Raw genomic sequence first — 24,071 nt, 5'->3', positions numbered from 1 at the left:
CACGTATTTGTAAAATCTAAGTGACTCGTACAACATGGAATTCATATAAAACGGAATAATCAACAGTGTTATAGGGGATCGACTGTAAATTTTTTTCATTTGTTTTCCATTTTGAGAGGCGCCCCTAGTGGCGATGATCAGAAATAGGACGTTAGCAAATCGTTTGGGAGAATTCCGTTGTCTTGATTTAAAACAATGAATTCCTATTTGATATTACTGTTTCTATTGCTTCCTTGTTACGTTCATTCGCGTATGGTAGGAGGATGGTCCAAGGTAAAAGATCCTAATGCTTCGAACATTGAAGAGCTGGCAAAGTGGTCTTTGGCTGGCATGAACGATGCTTCTGGATTGGAACTCTCTCAGATATGCAAAGCTGAAACTCAGGTGAATTTAACGAATTTTGGTATTATTAAATTTATTTCTTATTTCTTCCAATATTTTTCCCACAATTCAATAGTTTTGTTTGTATGGCAAGAAATTGCGCAGTTTTAGAACAAGATTTCACTTGCAAATGACCTTGAAACAACTTTCATTGTCTTCAAGGCTTCCAGAACACGCACAGAAAATAAGAATATTAAAAATACAAATAAAATGAACAGACAAGTAACCAGACAAGTAGAGTTAATTGTTTATTCACTTTATTTATTAATTTGTGAACATGGAGATTATTGAAGCTGTTTTCAAATGTAGGTACATAAAGGTTTTTGATACAAATGCAGCTCCGTATGAGGCGGTTGGGAACTGTACGGAGCCGTAGACTTCTTCCGTAGGAGTAAAAGAGTCAAAGGAACCGGCGGTCTAGTGTGATGCTTGGTGAGATATTGTCCCTCCTAAATTGGCCTGTGTGGAATCTTGAAGACCCTCAAAAGTTGGATAAAAAGTGAGAAAAATCTGAACTATTTTTTTGAATGACGCTAAAATCGACCGTTTTCTACTTTAATCTGTGCAGTGAGAGTAGATGAGTCGGCTCGAGCTGGGTCCGTCGGATCAAACGTGAAAGTTGATGTATGAATCCGATCTCTTTCGGCTGTTTTGTTTTTTTACATTTTTAAAACGTTTTATACTATATTTATCGCAGATAATTTTATTTTTTTGCTGTTTTTTACAAATTTTATCACAGATCCATGTGTCGTCTCCCGTGTCGCCTCCATCTGTTTCGTCTGACTTAGACCTTTCCTATTTGGACTGACTTGTGTCTACTTTTTCACTGTGTGGATTGTGGAGATGGCTAAGAGGTCGTAAAACGTGAGAAAAATCATTGTGCTGACTACTTGGGGGTGGAATCGTGCCGTGTGCTCCATTAAGCCTATTGTGTGGTAGGCTTAATGGAGCACAACTTTTAAGTGTTTAGCAAGGATAACTTTGAACTATATCTTGCCAAGAATGTATGGTTTCTTTGAGTTTTTCACTCCTGGTGGCGTAGTTACAGCTATGATAGGTCACGATTGCCCTGTTCGGAGCTGCATTTGTACCAGGTTTTCTGAGTTGCCCAGAATACAAGTAGACTAAGTATTGGGGGACTAGTTTCAAGTAAATGATTCTAATACCTTGAAGAGCAACGAAAGAGTTTATCATTATATAATCTGGAAGTTTCTGAAATTACAGAAATACTGGGTTGCATGTTTTAAAAATTTGGAAAGCACCAAAAGTACTTCTGTTTGCTCTTAGCACTTTAATACAATTGATTCTGTATTATCAGGTTAAATATATTTTATCTGTCTTTTGACCCAGAGGATAATAGAACACCAAGTAAAGCAGTTTTAGTTTTTGTTTAATCTTCAAAGATTTCTTTGTAAGTTCTGAAAACTTTTTGTGTAGCTGCAGACTAAACTGTTTTTAGCTTGCAGACTACAAGGGAAACTTGTATAGCAAAACCAGTCAAACAACTTCTCCATTGGCTGATTTTTTTTTTTTTTGAACATATAAGGCCTATTTTGTGCATAAAGTGTTAATAAATGCATTGCTGTTACTTGAATATTTTATTTATAGGTGGAAGATGTTTATTTTAAACTAAAAAATTGCATAGTATTTGTTAATGTTACTCTTATCTTGAAATAAAATGTGTGTGTATGTTGTTTTGTTTGAATAATAGTAAAATGAAAAAGATTACCACATTTATTCTATTAATAGTTTCCAACTAATAATAAGCACACACTAATAAACAGTGTAATTGCAAGCTGAAAGAAGCTACAAGAAGTGTGTTGTTTATTAGAATAAATACAGTAAATTGTTTTTCATTTTTACTACATAAATTCACAAAATTCACTTAAGATATAAATTCTTTATAAAGACAATTTGCAAATAAATAAAACTAGTGCAAGTTTACTCTTGAAACCAAACACATATGCTTCCTTTTATTTACTGGTAAATTTCTCAATGAGTATATGATGTGAATTACTACACTGCTTCTACTGATTCAAACATAATAATGAATTGTTCTAATTCTGGCTTAAATCGATTAGATTGAATTGCATGTTTGACCTGACAATCCATAACCTGCAGTTCATTGTTAAATGGAATAAAGGCTTTTTTTAAGTTGGAATAAGGACAGTCCATTATTATGTTTACATCAATACAATTAGTATACATATATGTCAGCATATGATGAATATATGAATTACTATATTAGTGCAGAAGTTTTAATAAAGTCTTTTCACAAGTCTGTAAAAGAACTTTTAACTCTGACACATCTCGGGTGTTGGAGTGCACACAAAATTAAATGGTTGCATTGAGTTTGGCTTCTTTTATAAAAAGACCTTCTTACCTCAAACACTCAAATATCACTTGTTATTATTTTATATCAAATTTTATCTACAAATAGAGCTGTAAAGTAAAAATTACACAAAAAAATGTCGTTTGAAGTATATCTGTATATATCTGAAACAATTTGTGAGAAGGCAACACAGTTTATTTGACACATATTTGACACATTAAATAATCAAAAAAAGGAAAATTAATGATACATTCTTAATGAATTTTTTTTTTCTTGTTACGTAGAAAAAGTAATTACGTCTTGAAGTATTAATTTCAAGTTTCGTGATTTCACTTAACTGAAGAAAATAGTAAGAAATTCTTAATTTTTTTATGCATGTTTAATGAATTTTACACACCTATATAATTTGTTTATTAATTTGTAGTATAGGAAGGAACATATTCTAACATTACGAAGTTGGACGTCGTTGGACTTATAGAAGTTACGTTACATCACATGACTGATATCGACGGCTTTAAGTTAGAAAAGAGCATCAATCAGTGGTGGGTTAAATAAGAAAATCTGCTTTAAAACTGAATATTAAAAATAAAGCACATATTGACGTTTTATTCTTTACGAAACCTGAATGTTTAGAAACTCGTAGATTCTTTATTGGTGAGAAAATCAGTTGGTAAGACATTCACAAAATGGAAATGCATTTTGTGAGCAAGAAATAAGATTGACAGAGAGAGAAAATTCCAAATTGTTACTATTAGCAGACTGCAATAATCTAGAGGAAAAGGAGTAATTTGTACCATCTACAGATGTTTGTAGGGCTGAAAATCTGTCACAGAATTATTAAGGAAGCTCTGATTGATAAAGGTGTCAAGAAAAACTTTCAATGTATTCAATTCCTAATCAAGAAATACATATGGCGGAAGAAGAAAATTTTGTAGACAATAACAATAAGTTAGATGAGGAGGAACAATCCACATCGTCTGCAGAAATTTATACACGTGACAAAGTACGTAAAAGTACTTTCCAAAAAGTTAATTGGATAATGACAGGAATAGATCTTACATTTACAGAAAGTGAATGGAAAATTATATTTGAAAACAATGTACCACAAAAGAAATCTTATGTAGCAATTATTACTAAAAAAATGGAAGAACATTTTTCCTGTGTTTTGATGTCAAAGGGTTTTTATGCAGCTGCAAACATATGTACTCTAAGATTTCAATGTGTGTTTCCAAAGTGTAGAAAATATAAACTAGTTCACTATTATGGCAATGAAACACCATTTCAATTTTCAGTTTTTTATGATAGCAACAATATCAAACATCCTTCCAAACTGAAATCTACTAAGTTAATTAGAAAAAGTTTTCCATTAAAAAAAAGTCTTGATGACAATCATCACGAAGACTCCAAGAAATGCACTTTGTCTAATAATCTTAAAAGAAATGATAATTATTATACTTTAAGGAAAAGGTCTTTAAAAGCATCATCGTTACAAGACTTTCATAAAGATGATATTGAAAAACTAAATTCGCTTATGATACACCAAGAGAAGAAAGATAAGAAGAATCAGTATGTACGCTACATTATTAATAATCCTTTTGGCATATACATGTTTAGTCAATCCCAGTTAGATATCATTAGACATTGTTCTCGTTTCCAAGAGTTGACAGTTCATGTAGATGCTACAAGCTCTTTGATTCAGCAATCTCCAAGCTTAGATGAGCACATTTTGTATTATGTCTGTCTTGTCTCTCTCAATTCTTTTCTCCTGTCGGAGGAATATACTGAATTACCAATCTGTGAAATGATAAATTCGTCTCATAATGCATTCTCCATAAAAACTTGGCTGAATCATTTTAAGTTTAATTTCATGAAGTGTCACAATTCTTGGCCATGCTTTCGACATATAGTTTCCAATTTTAATTATGATATCTTAAATGCAATTTCTGAAGGTTTAAATGAGTGCAAGTTAATTGATTATCTTAATCTTGCTTATCATTCTGTTGTGTTTAAAACTAATTTCAATCTCATTAATATGCATTTATGTTGTGATCATCTAATGAAAAGTATGATCAGTGATGTAGAAAACTCTTATGAACGACTTGAAAGAACCAATAGAAAATTCATTATGACTGTTTTAATGTCACTTTATAATATAAGTAACATTGAAAAGATAGAATATGTTTTGCGAAGACTTTCTACATTGTTAACAGCAAAATTCTACACGAGATATGTTGAGTTGTGCAAGAGAGAATTAGAAGAGACTATTTTAAATTCTGTAGAGCACGAATTTGAAGATGTTGAGTACTTCTATGTCAGTGGTGATGTGATATCACAAGAAGAAAAACTTGATTACTCTAACAGTTCTTTCTTCCAGCATTTCTCACACATTAACAATGAATATGACTCCATCTTGGATGTAAATGACAATTTGTCTGCAGAGAAAATAAATCCGTTTTGTAATCATCACTTATTCAATATATTATTGCAGAAATACATATCAATTTTACCTTTGTGGACACCAATTTTATTACAAACACCTATGAAATTCTCAAATGGAGATGTTGAAAATTACTTTGGACAAATTAAAGAAAGGTGTTTGAGAAAATCTTATGAAATTGGTAATCCTCCATATAAGTGTTCGACATTTTTAAATGAGACACGGGCATATATAAATGAAGCAGAAAAACATTTCTGCTATATTCCAAAGTTAACACTACATGAGGGAACAGAATTACTGGATTCCAAAGAAAATGTAACCTTAGTCAATTTAGAACTTGAGAATGATAATATTGGTATTGATGATACTACTATTCCTGATTTAAAAACTTCATTAACCAAGCACAATTCTCACAAACGGATTTTTAAAGAAGAAATAAACAGTAAAATAGATGGCCAGAGTTCAATAACTGCCAAAAAGCATTGTTATAAACATAAATCTGTGCCACCAGTTAATTTCTATAGAAAGAAAATTGCATCAATAATTGAAACGCAAGCATTGTATCATATAACTGGAAGAACAATTATTAAATCAGAAAGTGAGATTGTAAATTACATGAAAAATGGCTTAAAATGTGACATACATTTCTATATTGGACCCATCTTAAAATGCCAGTCTATCTTTGAACAATGTAATTATGTTGTTGCCAGAAGAGGTAATCTCACCCTCTTTCTAGATAATTATTATAGTTTATATGGAAAACAACATTTAACAAATTTTGTCATTGAATACATTCTGGCCATACTAATTTCTGGAAAAGAAGAATTTCAAATGATACCTTGTGAAATTGGTACGGCTATTTTTAGTGATCGAGATCTTCAATATGTGTCTATGTTAAAAATATATGGTGAAACAAAGATGCTGTTCATACCTATAAATGAACAGAGATGCCGTTGGATTCTTTTGATTCTAGATCTACAAGATAGAATTTTCTATTGCTGCGATTCCATGTCTCCTTCAGGAAATGATGAGTATTTTAAACTTTTTCTAGAAACAGACTTCGGTGCTGCTCCAATAGGACCATCAAATACTTGGAGACTAGGAAGTTATGAACGCGACTGCCAAGAAGATGACTACAACTCTGGGATTTATCTTGTACATTATGTAGAACAAGCAGTATCGTTAGGATGCGTTATGTCTTCTGAAGATCTTTTTGATCCAGATATATACAGATTTATATTGTTAGAGTATATTCTTCACACTTCTGATGACATGCAAAGCAACTGTTTGATGTGTGGTTCTTTGCATTATTATGAACGTGAAATGGCGTCTTGGATTCAGTGTGAAAAATGCAACAGGTGGTTACATATTTCTTGTTTAAATAAAAAAGATGGCTCCATTCGGAAATTATCTGATTATGAACACAAACAGTTTCTGTGTTTTCTGTGTTCTTAGTGTCAATACTTTACCATTTATATTTGGGAATAATAATGGATATGCTGAGTTTTTTTGAATTGAGGAAATGTCTTCTACTGGGAACCAGATGCTTACTCTCTTGAAAATTAAGCGTGAAAGCTAAGTACAGAATGCACAATTTTTAATATCTGTCTTTATGCACAGACGAGAACTGTTAAGCATTAGCAAGAGTAGCAACAAACAAGTATATAATATTTTTTATCAGTTTTATTTGTATATACATTTTAAACATATTGAAATAAAAATTAAAAATGTTATAAAATCATGTTAAAATATTATTTTCTTTTACAGTTTAGAATTTTAATATTACATTATCAATTGGAGAGAGATTGAAATGTAAAAAATCTAAGTCTAAATTACACTAGTAACCAAATGACTTCAGTCAATTTAAATTCTGGAAGTTGCTGCTTTGGAAAAAATTGAGGTGGCTTGCCTGGATTCAATCCAGATCCCCAGAGTGGTAGGCCATTGCTTTTGTCATTTGGTTGTTACTATTAAACTACTTATTTATGGCATCAAACATAAACAAAAATTAGGTTTGAGTATAAACAATGTAAGAAATGGGAAGAGGGATTGATATAGCACAGTGTTTCTCAACCTCTAACGAATTGTTGCCCCCTTCAACATAGTATCGCCCCCTTCACTTCAAAATTCCGATGCCGAGGGCCAAGGCTAACGCCAAATTCGTACTGCATCGAATAGACTATTGACTAGTATAATGTTAATTGTTTAATTATTGTACGATATAACGAATAAAATATCTAATTATTCTTAATATAACGTTTTACTATATCGCCCAGAAAATTGTTTTTCGCCCCCAAAATATAAATTGTTACTAATCGCCCCTCAACATGGAAAAATGCCCACATGGGGGCGATATCGCCCCGTTGAGAAACACTGATATAGCATTTATACATTACAACAACACTGATTAACTTGATGCAATATTACTTATTGTGAAGAAAGTATTTAACAAAGAATAGTTAAAAAAGAAATCACTTGATTAGATACTTCAGTTTAGAGAACTTAAAAGACTTGGATTGAATACCATTATTTGAATGATAGAGATTCAGTAACTAAGAACAGATCAAAAATGTATGAAAAAAATAATAAAGTGGTGCCTTGGTTGGTTAATGATGGTAATCCATTTCAGGATACAAGGTACAATTTTCCATAAGATATATAATAATAGGAAATTGATTACTGTAATTTGTTCTGGCTTTTCCCTACAACATAGTACATAGCAAATATGCAGAAAAACTCATGTACAGTACCATATTTTTATGACATTTTAAATATTTATTCATTTATATTTGTTACAAAAAAGCAACATCGATAAAATAAATAGGTCATGAAAAGGTTTCTATCAATCTTCACCAGAAGGACAATTTGACTCACCCAGGAGTTTTTTGACAGATGGACATGTGAAAAACATGTGTAAGGTTGTTTGATTCTGCTTCTTTTTTAAAATTTTTCTGAAAAACTATGGACTTTTCATTAAATAGATCTGATAACCTCAGATTTGTTTAGATTCCATTTCATAGCAACATTATGAACTTCCACTTTGCCAAAACATTTTTGACTTCAGCAGTTGTAATTTGTTCTTTCTCTATGTCCTCATCTTCAGATGAAATTTAATTTTTTTCTTCACATTGCTGCTTAAAAAGTTTTTAGCTTATCAGTAGTCAGTTCTCAGTCATTCTCCTCCAGTAATTCTGTATCATCATCCTCTACTTCCAAGTTGAGATCATGAGAAGTTGTCACAATATCCTTTGTCAATTTCTATCCTTCAGATGAAGTTTCTTCATTACCAAAGGAAGGACACAGTTTCCTCCATGCTGCTTTGAGACATTTAATTGTTACTACTTACCAAGCCTTTACAACTAGCCTAATTGCAATGACAATGTTGAATTCTTCCAGAATTCTTAGGTCCATGTTGGTAGCCTCACACATTTCAAAGCACCTGGTAAAAAGTGCCCTTGTGTAAAGTTTTTTGAAATTTGCAATTAGCAGATCCATAAGCTGGATCAGAGATGTAATATTGGGAGGAAGAAACATTACCTTGATAAACTCTAATTGCTCTGGTAGCTCTTACTGTTTTTCCGTTGGTTTGGCCAGGTGGTTCCATGATTAAAATGACTTTTAAGAGGCGGATTGTTTTGCTCAAGATAGGTTAACAGATGGTCCAAATGTTTAGTGAATCCAGTCTCTAACTTGTATTGTTGTGATTCAGGGTTTGCTATTGTACGTGCACAAAATACCAAGATTGGAGTTAGAGACATTGAACTTTTTGAATGATTGGGGATTCTTCTAGTGGTAGACCAACCAACATTGGTTTTACTTTGCAGTCTCCACTTGCATTTGCTGCTAAAAGCAATGTTAATGTACATTGTTCGTTGGTTTATACCCAGGAAGAGTTTTTTCTTGTGACAAATGTCCTGTTGGGCATTTTCTTTCAAATAACCCAGTTTCATTTGCGATGAAACTGGGTTTTCTCAAGGTAGGTATTCTTTTCCTACAATTCTTGTAAAGTCATTGACGAATTTAGTTTTTTCTGCTGCTGCTTTGTCAGCATAGCTTCTTCTCCATGTCTGATCACACTATGAATTTCTGTTCTCTTTTTAAAGCTGTCAAACCAACCTCTGCAACCTTTGAAATCATTATCATTTTTAGAACTTGGTCCTAGAGTCTTCAGTTTCAAATCTTGATAAATCTGTCTAGCTTTCTGACATAGCATTTTGAGATGTAGTATAGCCTGCCATTTCTCTTTCTTTGATCCAAATTAGTAATAGATTTTCCATTTCCTCAAGAAGCAACTCTCTGACATTCAACCTTGAAGTTCCCTTAGCAACCTCAGCTATCGTAAGCTCTTTCTTAGCCAAAATGCAAAATATTACAAATATGTACAACACTGAGACAAGAAATACAAAGAACATATTACATACACCACTTACCAGTACACACATTGATTAGCAGCTTATAGATACAATGATTATTACACAGATGAGATTTAATTTTGCTGGTTGATGGCAGAGGAACAGTGACGTGCGTCACATTATTTTGAATTAGGATTATATGTGATTTATTGTCTATATGAATAAACACAAAAAATAAATGCTTAAATATTCATTTTCATCATATACTGCATTTATAACTACATAAAATAAAGCACAGTACACTGCAAGGAAAGATATAATCATAGAAAAATGTAAACATCTTGTTCTGATGGGTCAAACATATCTGAGATTCACTGCTATGCCACGTGGCTGTTCTTTATTCATCAGTGTCCTCCCATGTGTGGCTGAGTGCAAGATGAGATAGAGGTTTGCTGTCATACAGGACAAAAAATTATCTGTCAACTGATGAATGGAAACACACTAACCATATTAAGCACATAATCAAGTGTCGTTAAATAAAGCCTGTGTCATCACCCAAAACATTTTTTTCTTATAGCAACTTGTTAACCAAGTGCATTGTTATCTAAGGCTGTCATGAAGCAAGGCACCACTGTACATTGTTAAAATATACAGTATGCATAGTAAAGCCCTTTATACCTGTAATTGAGATGTAGAAAGCTGGAATTATGAATATGGCATATAGTTAAAGTGACTAAGTTTATCAGATAAAACTACAGGGTGGTCATAATTAAAGTTGCCTAACTCAGACCTGTATAGATCTCGTTCTTGATGTATTTTGATGAAACTTGGTATATACGTTATATGGACCATGGAGAAAAAGAAAATACAAAATATTTAATTCAAATTTCTACCATTAGATAAAAAAATTGCACATGAAGAACAAGAAACAAAATGGAAATGTGCAAAAGATTTTTATTCACAATTGTTCAATGTGCAATCCCTTTGTGTCAATCACATGTTCAAAGTGCCTTACAGTGTGATCAAAAGTAGCTGGATATGTTTCTTGAGGAATTGCACCAACATGGCATGTTATGCTTGCTTTCAATTCAGGCAGAGTCCGTATGTCTCATCTGTAGATATGATCATTCAGATATCCTCACAATCAAAAGTCACAGGGATTCAAGTCTGGAGAACAAGGAGGCCAGGCATTTGGAAGTCTTCTCAAAATTACCCAATCATCTCCAAATTTGTCATGAAGCAGTTCCTTCAATTGTCAAGCAATATGCGGTGTTGCCCCATCTTGCACGAAGACAGTAGTCTCTAAACACGTTTTTGTAAAGTAGGAATGATGTGATGCAGTAGAAGTTTGCAGTAACAGGCACCTGTCAAGAAACACCTTTTAGGGCCTTGAGGTGTGATCTCAAAGAAAAAGGGGCCAAGAATGAAATCAGAAGTGAAACAACACCAAACAGTTACATAATCAGAGTGCAGAGGTTGTTCATTCACAACATCAGGTCTTACAGTACCCCATGAAATTTGCCTCATCTGACTACAAAATGTCCCATGGCCATGCATTGTCAACGGCTATTCTGACCAAAAACCAGCAAGCAAACTGTGTGTTTTGGATCTTGAGGGTGCAGCTTTTGCAACACATGGATCTTGTACGGATACCACTGAAAAATGGATCGCAGAATTTTTTGAACTATACACCAAGGAAAAGACAAATCACATGATACTGTTCAAGCACTTGCCTAAGAATGTTGGGAAGCATTTGCTCTGTCAATCACAGCAATGGTGACTTGCTTCACAGTTTCATTTGAAATTTTTTTCCGACCTCTTCCTGGCAATACACCCAACTCTCCAGTCTCTTCAAATTTGGTAATCATCTTTCTCAAACCATACCTCAACATAGACCCTATTTGCAAGACTTTCAAATGTAGATATTTTTGCAGTGCAGCCAAACCATTATTGCCATTCTGATAAAACAACTTTATCAGAAAAGCTCAATGTTTCTTCTGTAAAGGCATGATAAAGAACAACATTGACTATTAGCTTTTTAAAAGGTTCCTAATTTGCATAGCATCTGTTGCATGTGCCATTTTTTCACCTAGTGGTAGAAATTTAACTAAATATTTTTTTGCATTTTCCTTGTCCTCGTGGTCCACATAATGTATATACTAAGTTTCATCAAAATACGTCAACAAGAATGGGCTCTATACAGATCTGAGTAGAGCAACTTTAATTACACCATGTATTTGTGGCATCCCTAGAGGTAGAATGTAGAAGAATAGTGCTCCATCTTAAAAATGATGTATGATACAGAAGTCAGTTATGAAGTCATAGAGTATGACTGTTTAGTATGAAAGGACATTCCATGTACAGTACATGAATGGTGAGAGTAGAAAGCACGAAATACTAATATGCATGTCGAGCACAGAAGGTAAAATATATATATATATATTTCTTATTCTCCTATGTCTTTGTGCTGCATTCTTTACCATGTGTTGTATATATTGTGCATTGCTTACAAGTCAACACATAAGGACTTTACTATGCATCCTATGTGTGTTGGAACAGTGTTAATTAAAGAATTTATTTTATGAAATAATTTTTATTTTACATGTGCAAATGTTAAAGTTAACAACCATGATCCAAATATTCAGCCATACATTAATATCTTTGTTACCTAATACAACAGTTACTGATATTTTAAACTTAAAAATTAACTTAAGTAAAACTGTCATAATTTTATTTGCTGTTATGAGAGCCTTCAAACCCTACATTTACCATAAACAATTTGATTATTAACTATATGAACAAAATAAGCAAGACTTTGCAGAGCTATTTGGAGAAACTTGATTTGTTATTACTAAATTTGTACTTTGTTTCATATTTTATGTCATAGATTATGGATTGCTGATTTGGATATTTGTCACCTCTGGTTTTAAAAGTGAAAAGAGCATTATTTCCTTTTTTAAAAATTAGTTGATTTACCATAGACCAACTCTGACTATAATATAGGCAAGATCCTGTTTTCCAGAACTAAAGACACATGAAATGTACTTTGACAGAATCTTATGAATAAAACCATTAGAATATTTATAAACCATTTTTTACATGAAAGTTTTATCATGGTAAGAATGATGTGAAATAAATCATGTTTGTATTTTCATGAAATTGCTTGTAACACAACAATGTTTTACTTATGATTTTGTTATATTTTTATTTTGTTTGTTTTTGTGATTTTATGGGGATTTATTGTTTTTGGAGAGGCCAAATGGTGGTGCCACACACAATGTAAATAGTAAAATAAATGTTGAATTACAGTATTGATATCAGTTGACAATTTTGAGATATACATAATTTATACAATTTATAAGAGATATAAAATTTTGAGATATACATGCATAGTTAAAAAAAATTTGGATAGTATTTTGAGTTTGTTCTTATACTAAAAAGTTATTAAGAGTAGCATTAAAGATCAATAATATTTTATAGCTATTGTTGGAAGTTGACTATTAATAGTTTGTTACAAGCAATGAAATTAGGTCATTTATTGTACTATATTAGCAATAAATTTATTGCAGCTGTTTAATAAACCAATAGATTTATTTGAAAAGCAATGTTTTTGACAAATTTGGTCTGTTACATCTTGCAGTACTGAGAACAATTGCAAAATAGAATTATTTATTTATTAATGGGCATATGCTTGTTTCCATTAGTCTAACTTGTCTGGCATTTTTTCTTTTATCAAAGAACTGTCTAAAATTTGGCACTGTGTTCAAAATTCAACAAATAAACTGCTAAACTCAGGAAATCAATCTATTGTTATTTCTTTGTTCTTCTATCCTCTTTGTTATTTCTTCATCCACGTTGCTGAAAAAAGAACTACATCTGTCATATTGGTCACTTCATTTTCTAAACTTTTCTAATATATTTTAACCTTTTCTGTCATCCAGAAGTTTGTTACTTGAACCAACATTGACATTTACTCCCTCCAAAGTCTGCATTGTATCCTTATAAGTTATGCTAAGCACCATGTTCTTACAAAGGATGTGTCTAAAAGTCAATTAATCAAGATATATTTTTCAAATTATTTTAAGAACTGTTTAGGTTATATTCATACAGTGACGCACTCAGAGGGGCAAACAGGATCATGCACCCCAAAAGTAAAAAAAGAAAAAAAAAACTCTGGTTTTTATATTTATATTGAGTGGCATCTTCTATTTCTACGTTACTTATGAATTAGAAGTCAAATAAAGGAGAATTTTATTGAATTTGAAATGAATTAAAAATTTCTTTTTATCTGTTTAAAACAGCTCCCCAAGATTAATTCCTGAGTGTGCCACTGATTCACACTAGTATTACTGCATTTGGTTTTCACAGCCAACTAGCAGTTATGACAATGAGCTACTGTTAGCCGTATGTGGATCCAGCATACTGGCTTGTGTGACTTAACTTTTCTGATGGTTGCCAGATTGGCAAATTGAAATTGGCGAATCAAGATAAAGTATCTATGACATCACATTTTAAAACAACATAAAAGGTAGAAAGGAAACATCAAAATCCATTTTCTTTTAAACTATTGTTAACGTGACTACGGATGCAACATACCTGTATATATAAGTTTTTTATAATTGGTTAAACAAAGCATCAGTCTCTGTCACAGGACTGATGTATGGATGGCTTTGTCCTTTTGTCAGTCTGACTGACTGGTATCTGATATTTTGGGCTGACAAAATCACTGGCTGTTTTAGTGTGAATCTGGCTTAAAGCTGGTTGGGAATGGCTACATGCTATTATTTGTGATTGGAAGCAACCAAGAAAATTAGTGTTTTTATTTTAACAAATTAATTTTTTAATAATAATCTCTTATTTTAGGTGGTGGCTGGAGTAAATTACAGAATATCTTTCCTATTACGAGAACCTGGAGCAAATGTAAGTTATTGGATATAGTCTGCAATACATACAAATTAGTGAACTATTTAAATTAGAACACTGGGGAATGTGAGAAAGTTTGAATTATCTATTTTTGAAATATTGCCAAAATAACTAGATTAAAGAATTGTAGGAAATTCATATTGATTGGCAAGTACTGTTATTATGACAACACTAACTTTTGAATGACAAATGACTAAGACAAAAATGCAATAATAATGACTAGTGTAAACATGTTACAAAGACAAATAATAAAAATAAGAATACTGAAAAATATTAACAGCTAGACTTATTACACTGTAAGGAAACAAAAGACAACCTATAAGGAACAGCATCTGAAATGCATACTAACCAGAAAAAGTAGTAATAAAGTGATGCTCTGGTCTTCATAGCTTGTCCTTTTTTTCTTTAGCTTTTTATAGCTATACTTATTACGCTAATTTTAAGCTTATAATTAATATTAAGTATTTATTAATGTGACCAATCATCATCTTTTTGTAAGTTCTGTCTCCCTCTAAAAGTGTCCTTCTACATGTCCTCCTTTTTGATATTTGAAGACTAATCTGTAAATCTCCGTATTTGATCAATGCCGAACTGATCCGTTGCATGTGATGTGATATGATGTGTTTGTATTTAACATGACGATTCATCAAGGCTCTGTACAGTGCGATGAGATGCAATTATGAGATGCATGCTCTTTGCACTGGAGACCTTGAGAGAGAGAGAGCACGCAAATGGCTTTGCTTACTTCTTATCAAAACACGACAAGGCACCTATGCATACAGTAGAGATTATTATAGTGTATTATTGTTGCAATGAATAAAATGTTTTTTATTTACGATACTTTTTCCTACAATTTATTAGTGTCTTCCTTTTCATTGTAAAAAAGTTGGTCAACTTATTATTAATAACCTTTTGTAGTCTACAGCTTAATTAAGTACTCACACATGTAGCAAAATTACCACAGAACTATCTCATTCCATTACACTCTATCTCCTCTAAAATAGGCATAGTTATTGACCAAGTGTAATCTTTCATTGGGCCAACTATCAATAAAAATAGGAAAAATGAAATGATAAAATACTAGGTATTTTCTATGAAAAGGAAACTGAGCTCTGCACCTTAGATTTTTCTGTTTTGGTTTTACACAAGAACATAGAACGTTACAAACATATCACCATATTTTACAAACATATTATTATGTTTGTAAGCTGGAACTAATGTATAACACAGAAAAATCATATCTTTCTCTCAGTATACCGAATCAAACATCTATAGCAAATTGAAAAGTTGGCAATGTTACAGACTGTGAACTTCTACAGATGTTCAATTTGGTATATGCTTAACCACCAAATGCATCCAAAAATCTTGTTTATTAAACAGTTACTACTGGAAAGTGTGAGGAAGGTATGCTTTTTCTGTGTTGAAATGAAGTATGAAAAGAATAGTTCTGAAGAGATTAAAAAATAAAGCATTATGGTATAATTTTAGTATCTCAGCAAAGGAACAAATTTAATGCATTTCATGTAGAATAAACAATTCAGATATATGGGAAAGAAAAAAATGTTATATATTAATTTAATTGTAGTTGTTGTAATCCTAAAAGTTTGTCTCTTCCTGTTTCCCCTATAAAGATCATCATACCATCTGCTACTCATTCTTGCAAATATTGTGTGATCCTTTTTTCTTATAAATTAGTGGTGTTGAGAACTCTCATTAGAAGAGCGTTTATGCACATTTCTAACCACAATGATAGAGCACAAGAACTAAATTACATCACCAACATTGCAACACAACATGGCTACTGTCAGAATCATCAAAGGCCTAATCAAATCGTACTCTATGCACTCCACATGTAACAACACAGAGGATAAACCATGAAAATCATTGACATTCAACAAGTTGAAATGGATTTACTTGGAAATTGCAAAGGCCAATAATAATATAGTTTTCAGAAGGAATCCTCCATATATACTCTCAGTCACCCACACCAAATGGAATACATTGGTGCCACAACACATGTTTTGGCACTAAAGCATTCCAATATGTTCTGCTCAATGTTTAAAAGAACATTAATCTTGATTGAAAAGGAGCATTACATGATTGCATTAGCCAGCCTGGCCATGCAACACAAAATCCAAGCACACACAAACAGAGCCTAACTACTACACAACTAAATGCAATCATCTCCAATATACCTGAAAAATAAATATACTCTGTATAGGGCTTGTAAGAAAAATAAGGTCATAAATTTCAAAGATAGTAACTCTAAGATATGGAAATCTCTATTTGAATTCAGCAATACAANTCACCAACATTGCAACACAACATGGCTACTTTCAGAATCATCAAAGGCCTAATCAAATCGTACTCTATGCACTCCACATGTAACAACACAGAGGATAAACCATGAAAATCATTGACATTCAACAAGTTGAAATGGATTTACTTGGAAATTGCAAAGGCCAGTAATAATATAGTCTTCAGAAGGAATCATCCATATATACTCTCAGTCACCCACACCATATGGAATACATTGGTGCCACAACACATGTTTTGGCACTAAAGCATTCCAATATGTTCTGCTCAATGTTTAAAAGAACATTAATCTTGATTAAAAAGGAGCATTACATGATTGCATTAGCCAGCCTGTCCATGCAACACAAAATCCAAGCACACATAGACAGAGTCTAACTACTACACAACTAGAATGCAATCATCTCCAATATACCTGAAAAATAAATATACAGTAATACCCCGAACTTATGCGATAGGTGGGACCGAGCGATAACTGCGTAAGTCAAATTCGCGTAAGTCGGGGTATAATTTTGCATATAAATACATAAATATAACACAAAATAAATTGTAGCTATATGTCGAACACGTCCGAACATGTAAGTCGAACAATAGTGTGGGGGGAAATGAGTAATTAAGAGTTGCGTGGCGCTCAAACAAAAGACGAATCGACGAGATTTGAAAATCGTGTAAGTCGGGGTATTACTGTACTCTGTATAGGGCTTGTAAGAAAAATAAGGTCATAAATTTCAAAGATAGTAACTCTAAGATATGGAAATCTCTATTTGAATTCAGCAATACAAAAATTCTGTACTATGTGTAACATAAACCAATCAGATGACTACTCTTCCTTTAAATTATGATGATCAATTCACATGTGTTTTTTTTTTAACATATTTTACGTGACGATGATAGCTAAAGTTATCAAAAACATTTATCATTAAATATTTTTGTTTTTTGCTGGAGTTTTTGGTTTTCATTTTTTTTCTTTGCTTATTATCCAGTTTCCATGTTGTTTATATGCTAAAATAAATGTGATGAAAGAATGGATAAACAATGTAAGTCCTAAGATTGACCATCTTTGGTTGATGTTAAATCTGACACTGAATACCAATCTCAATGTTGACTTCTCCCTGCTCTAAGTTGGTTTCACTTTATACCAAGTAACAGGTAGGCAATCAGTTAGAGTGACAATGGAGATTTGAGGCAAATCAGATGGACACTAGAGATCAAAAGTTAATAAAAGTCTGTGTCTCATATGAGCTTGATGCCTTCCAAAATCATGAAGTTCCATGTATAATGTTCATTATGGATTTTTTTTCTCCCAAGTGTATGGTTCAAACCTGTTTTGTTTTCTCTCTCTGTGTACCTGTGTTACACTGCTATTTTTATCTTCTAACTGTTGCCATCTCTATTATTGCTCTTCTGGTTTCACTGTCATCCATCCTCCAACCAATCGCTGCTTGTCCCACATCCAGAGTTGTGAAGACACTGCTTTGGGACTGTCAGACTGACAAAGACATCTTATTTCCATTTTAGCTTTTCTTTTTCCCATTTCAAATTATCAGAAAGAATTTTGTAAGCCTTTTCAAAAAGAAAAGGCTTACAAAATTCAGGTTCTTTTGTAAAAATGACTTGCCTCAGTATCTTTTTTTTATCACTCCCTCATACCATCCCTTATCCCTTGTTCATCTTGAGTTGATTTCGATTTTTTTCTCTATTTTCCAATTGGTAACCTTATGTTATACATTTTGAAAAAAAATTTATATTTCTTGAATTACAGAATTCTTTCCAAAATACAACTTTATATTAATTTATATATCATTATAATCACGTTATATTTGGGTATTCAATGATCATTGTCAAGAAATGTAGAAGGATAACTTCAATATCGTTTATGTGCAGTAGTTTATGTAAATTTAATGGTACACTATATATAAGTTGTACACAGTATCTCAAATTATTATAAAAATACAACTGAAATTAATGGTTTCTAATTTCATTAGTATTACTGGCAAAACAAGGATGAATGATTGTTTGAAATGCAAACCGACCAGAAAAGGTTTTAATAAAACGATGTATTGACTTCATAGTTTGTCTGTATTCTTAATGGTGTAATAAGTTTACGCTATAAAAAGCTATTAATGAGCCCATAGTTAAAAAAATGGTTTTGGTGATTGTCGCTGGCAGTTTGAAAGCAGCTTTAGTTTTCATAAAAATGTACTGAAACAAAGTGACTATCTATACATAAGTGTCACTAAAACTGCCAAACATATGACAGTTTTCTCCATATTCGGAGAGTTTTGAGAAATCTTCAAATGCATTTATTCTAGAAATCAATTAATTACATATCCTACTTTCTCTTTTTATGTTTCAGTTTTGAAACACAAAATATATTTGAAGTATAGGTTGGATGCACTTGGGGTATATTTTAATTAATTTAAACTGTTACAAGATTAATCTGACATGTAGATTTCAAAATCTACAAGTTTTATTAATTCAAAATCCTTTGAATATACATTTTAGGAGTGTTCTTGAATTATCTATCTCTAAAGTATTATTTTTTAATAGACATTAGCTTGTATAATATATACCACTTGTTAGTGGTATTTATTATACCAGCATCTAATGACTTGTAAAAATCTGTACCCAAAGTGTGTCAAGCCTTTATATGCATTAAATTCAAATTTATAAAAAAGATTTAAGTTAATAATAGTTTTTAATATTAATTTAAATATAAATTTCAAGGAGAATACAGTAGACTTTCAATTTTCCAGAATTGCATTAACTGGGATGTCAAAATTGTCTATGAATGAGTCACTATATCATTACAAATTACTAGTAATCAAATGATAGTCATTGATTTGGGATACCATGCACCCCAAATTCCCTTCACATGGGAAAAATTCTTTCTTGGATCCTATGAAAGATAACAGCATAGTTTAAATTACAAAGTTATAAAGTGTTTTGAGACGGGTATAAAATGTTTTCTCTCTAAAATTGTCAAAGGGGCAGTGAAGGATACCAAAAAAATGAATGGGAAAACTTCATGGGGAATGAGACTTTAGGCAGGCTCACTAAAATTTGCATTAAAATGTTCTTAAAAGAAAAGATACAAGTTAGAAATAATTTTGTATATGAAAAACATATTGCACATGTATAAAGAATAGAAGAATGTAAGTCCTAAGATCGATCAATCATCAGTTGGAATCAAATTAAACATTGATTTTGATCTCTCCTGTGATCTAAGTTGAGATCTCATTATATTTAGCAATGAGTGACCAACCACTTAATGATAATGAGGAAAAATGAACAATCGAAATGGGCGATCAGAGACAGAAAATAATAAAAATCCCGAATTTCAAGAATGTGACATCTTATCTTGAAAATTCCAAGTGTTGGACCAGTTTTTGTGTTGTGTGTCTTGTGCCTATCTTTGTCTCCATCTCCCCTTTTCTGATTGATAACTTTCCATCATTGGAAGTTGAGTGCATTGTCCTGGAGCTGTTGAGATGTCAAAGAAACTTTCACTTGCAAACCATGGACACCTCTTCATTTGAGACTGCCTTGGAAAGGAAAGACACCTCTGCTGACTTTAAACTTTTGAGATCACAGAAATCTTGTAAGATCCTTTTGTGTCAAATAAGAAGTTTCTTGTAATTGTAGAATCTGTCTCAGTGCCAATTGCACCCACATATATGACCCTCTCAACCACTTGTCTGTCTTGACTGTTGTGCTCCCATTTAGCAGCCTCACACATGCTTGAGTAATTTGATCTATTAAATCTGAAACATTTTATGATAGTGTCAATATACCTTTAAATAGCCCAACAAAAGTAAGTTCATAATGTGAAATCAGGTGGACAAGGCGATATTTCAGCACTTCAAAAGTCACATTATTTATGAACATCTCATGTTCCATGAGCCAGTGCATAATCATGTTGAAACCATACTTCCTACAGCTAACGCAACATTACATTAAGCCAATCGCCAGCAATTTCTGTAAACAATGAAAGTTGTACTCACTATTCAGGTTGTAAAGTAAGAAGACTGATGACATGATTATTCCATACAGTCATACTAAATTGAACCTATTGCCATGCATTTTGTGCAGTGTGGATTCAGCACAGCCAGTAATGTATGTTGTGATGGCTCATCATACTGTTCTGAGTAAACACTTATCAGTCAAAAGAATTTGTAAGCAAAAGTTTGGATGATTCTCAGAAGATTCAAAAAGGCATTATGCAGTCGTACAACAATAACAGGGTCAGTCATATAATACATGAATATGAATGAAAATGAGGATGATGTAAGTTACAATGCACTTATTGTTTGTGAAGTCCTGATTCTGTAGCAGCATCTCTTATGTTAATAAAAACATCATATGCCTAAATAAAAATTAAAACATCATCATTATGCAAAACTTTGTGTGTTTTGGTTTTGCTTTTCTAATGAGCTACCACATTCTCTTAGATGTTGGATGATTTGCGATACTGTTGTATATGCTGGATGTTGATCAGTTGGAAAGTATTGGTAAAATCTTTGAGCAGTTTTTCATGCAATTTTTCTGCTTGTCTGCTAATGTCTAACAGTTTTTGTTGCACATTAAGTATTCTGTAATTAACTTCCATGTTGATTGTTAAGCAACTAATTGCTGAAGTTAATCTCCAATATGTGATGTTAAACAGACTAGTACAGTTGATTCTCCCAAAGGGTTCCATGCTTCAGAAACTAAAGCATTTCCTATTGAAACACTACTGCTTTAAAAGAAATTAAAGCATATCTCTTGTATGTGCTTTATTTACATATACTCTGCCTTGAGTATGCATGGCCATAAAGAGTAGCCTCATTCCACATACAGTTTTTGTTTTGACAGTGTTCAGTTGCTTCCCCTCTGAGTATTTTAACAGGTTGAAAAACATACTGGTTTTGAAATGCTTTATGATTTTGTAATTTAATTAATTTAAAATATTTTTCTACATGCACAAAAATAATAATAGTTTTGTGGTGTTTTTAATTTATAGATGATTATTGTGTATATAATGTGTGTATTCAATCACATTGTGTTTATACAATGTGATTGAAAAGTCTTACTTTTGGATTATTTCTTGATTCCTACCCAAATAATTTATATGAAATAAATATCAAAATGAGGAACAGTAATTACCTTAACATGTTTATTGCATTAAGATTATGGCTTGGAATGAGATTAAGTGTTGTGAGGTCATCTAATTGAGTCATTTACACTTGCTGCTAACATATGTAACAACTTAACCTTTAGGTAAAATCAATTTTTTGCAGTTCCTACTTCCAGAACAGTTGCCTATAGAAAGTGCTCCTCATACTGGCACTCTTGTATGAAGTATTTTTGAACAACTTTAAAGTATATTTACAGTATTTCATTGTATTTGGCTTATTTTTATTTAGATTTTTTCCCCTTTTGAACACTTTGAACTACTTATTACATCACTTGTTGAGCAGGTACTGCATCTGTACATTTTTCAATGCAGCCTTGTCCTTGTCCATATTCATCATAGCCTAATCTTGATGATTCTGAATTCTAGGGAGGGAGGAAAGAAAACTTTAAAAATGGGGAAATTATTATTTTGTAATAAACATTTATAGTAACCTATTTAATGTAAATAATTCTATAAATAGTACAACCTAAAATGTTTTCTAATACACAGTGTAATTTCAGTATAATGAACTTGAGGGGACCTTCAAAAATATTTGTTGTAATGAAAAATGTATATAAATTATCATCAAGAAAGTTAAGTTGTTAAATATGAAGTCCACATATGAAACAATGATGTCACTTATGCTATTTTTTACCTATTTTATTCAAATAAAGTTTAGTTCTAAAGTAATTTATGCTTTTTGAAACATTCTTGCTGCTCTTTGCTTTCTTATACCAGAGAAGACTGACCAAGAGCTGGACACAATGTGTCCTTACCATGGATGACCCTTGCTGCTATCTTATATTTGTATCTTAAGCAGAGAATAATGTAAATAATAAGATTAAAACAAACAGTCATCCACACATCTGTCTCTTTTGAGAAATTGTGGCTCTTCTCAAGGTTAGTACACATTTTATTTACTTCTGTGTGTGCTCCTCTCTCTTATTTACCAGTTGAAAAACAATAGCAAAGAAAGAGGTTGTAATGAAATTGTTATAGCAAAGTAAAAATTGTAGAAATTTTATTTTCTTGGGACTGAGAAATGGAATGCTAAACTGAGAGTTCATTATAAATATCCTTTCACAACTGAAAAATTTTGTCAAGGATTTCTATGGAGGTTTGGTCAGGGGAAAATCTAAAAGTTTGTTATTTTGAAAAGTTCATTATAATGATATTCCACATTAAGTAGTAGAGTAAGTAATAGAGTATTAAGTAATAGAGTCTATAAAATAATATGTTTTTCAGAATGGAAAATTATTGTGCGAAGTTAAGATATTCACTCAATCTTGGACAAATACTAAAAAATTGACGACCAGCAATTGTGAGCATACAAATGTCTGTCTAAATAATACCATAACAGCATAATAGCATCAAAGGTTGTCGGTTGGAATTGTCACAAGAAAAATTATATGATATATTTTGCTTTATAATAAATATTTCCATTGAATTAATCGTTAAATTTTTTTTATATATACATTTTTTTAAATGAAAGTAAAATTATTTTTATCTTAATTTATAAACTATAAATGTAATAATCAAGTTTTTATAATTCTGGAATAAAAAATTTGTCTGTGATCTTTAGTACAGTCATTTTATTTATGTCAATTCATTTCTTTAGATGGGTTATCCCTTGAATGTCTGTAGTTTTAAACTGTTCTGTAAAATAATCTATTCAGATGTTGTGAATAAAATGTATTGGATGATCGTGATGAATACTTGAAGTTTGTATACATATACATGAAAGGGCTGGTGCCATTGCACTGTGTAATCTGGATCTATATTGCAGTGTGATTATTATTATGATTTAGTAAGGAGCAATGTCAGATTCCATTGATGATGTTTAGCTTTTTCTCCAAATTTTTTTTGTTAAAGTTCAACAAACAAACATCCATGCCAAAAATTATGGTTTATTTAATCCAACAATCCAGGAAGTAATGACAATGCTTTAACAAATTCTACATTACAAATTTATAATATCCTGTCTGTTTATTTAATGTGTAATTATGAGTGATGATTTATTCATTGTAATACAATTTTTTTATGGGAAAATGTTATGGAAACTTCAACTAAATAATAATATGTTTTTATAGCTGAGCTAGTTGGTAAGATGTTATCAACTGTACTCTAGAACTAGCAATACCTCACCGGCATATACAGTATTATAATATGAAATTTCTG

The 24,071-nt window shown here is 31.8% G+C and overlaps 1 protein-coding gene across 3 annotated transcripts; it reads left to right on the top strand.

The window, feature by feature from the left end:
- Positions 1 to 128: 128 nt before the first annotated feature.
- LOC111642683 (cysteine proteinase inhibitor 8-like) lies at positions 129 to 23,602 on the top strand. 3 transcript variants are annotated; one of them, XM_023389062.1, is made up of 4 exons: positions 129 to 384; positions 2,998 to 3,062; positions 3,138 to 3,255; positions 3,347 to 7,314. In XM_023389062.1, exon 4 carries the CDS (start codon positions 3,594 to 3,596, stop codon positions 6,603 to 6,605), a length of 3,012 nt encoding a protein of 1,003 aa, XP_023244830.1. In that variant the 5' UTR covers positions 129 to 384; positions 2,998 to 3,062; positions 3,138 to 3,255; positions 3,347 to 3,593; the 3' UTR covers positions 6,606 to 7,314. The 3 variants fall into 3 exon arrangements, with proteins under 3 accessions (XP_023244830.1, XP_023244832.1, XP_023244831.1); XM_023389064.1 differs by lacking the exons at positions 2,998 to 3,062; positions 3,138 to 3,255; positions 3,347 to 7,314 and adding exons at positions 14,366 to 14,422; positions 23,139 to 23,602; XM_023389063.1 differs by having other exon boundaries at positions 3,143 to 7,314.
- Positions 23,603 to 24,071: the final 469 nt, after the last annotated feature.

The sequence above is a fragment of the Centruroides sculpturatus genome, unplaced genomic scaffold (assembly GCF_000671375.1).
Source record: "Centruroides sculpturatus isolate CEXI.00-Female unplaced genomic scaffold, Cexi_2.0 scaffold1705, whole genome shotgun sequence".
NCBI classification, from domain to species: Eukaryota; Metazoa; Arthropoda; class Arachnida; order Scorpiones; family Buthidae; genus Centruroides; species Centruroides sculpturatus.
This window is presented reverse-complemented; position numbering and strand designations above follow the sequence as displayed.

Bases quoted from the DNA above. Each gene is read 5' to 3' on its own strand.
- LOC111642683 (XM_023389063.1), top strand. From the start codon at position 3,594: ATGTATTCAATTCCTAATCAAGAAATACATATGGCGGAAGAAGAAAAT.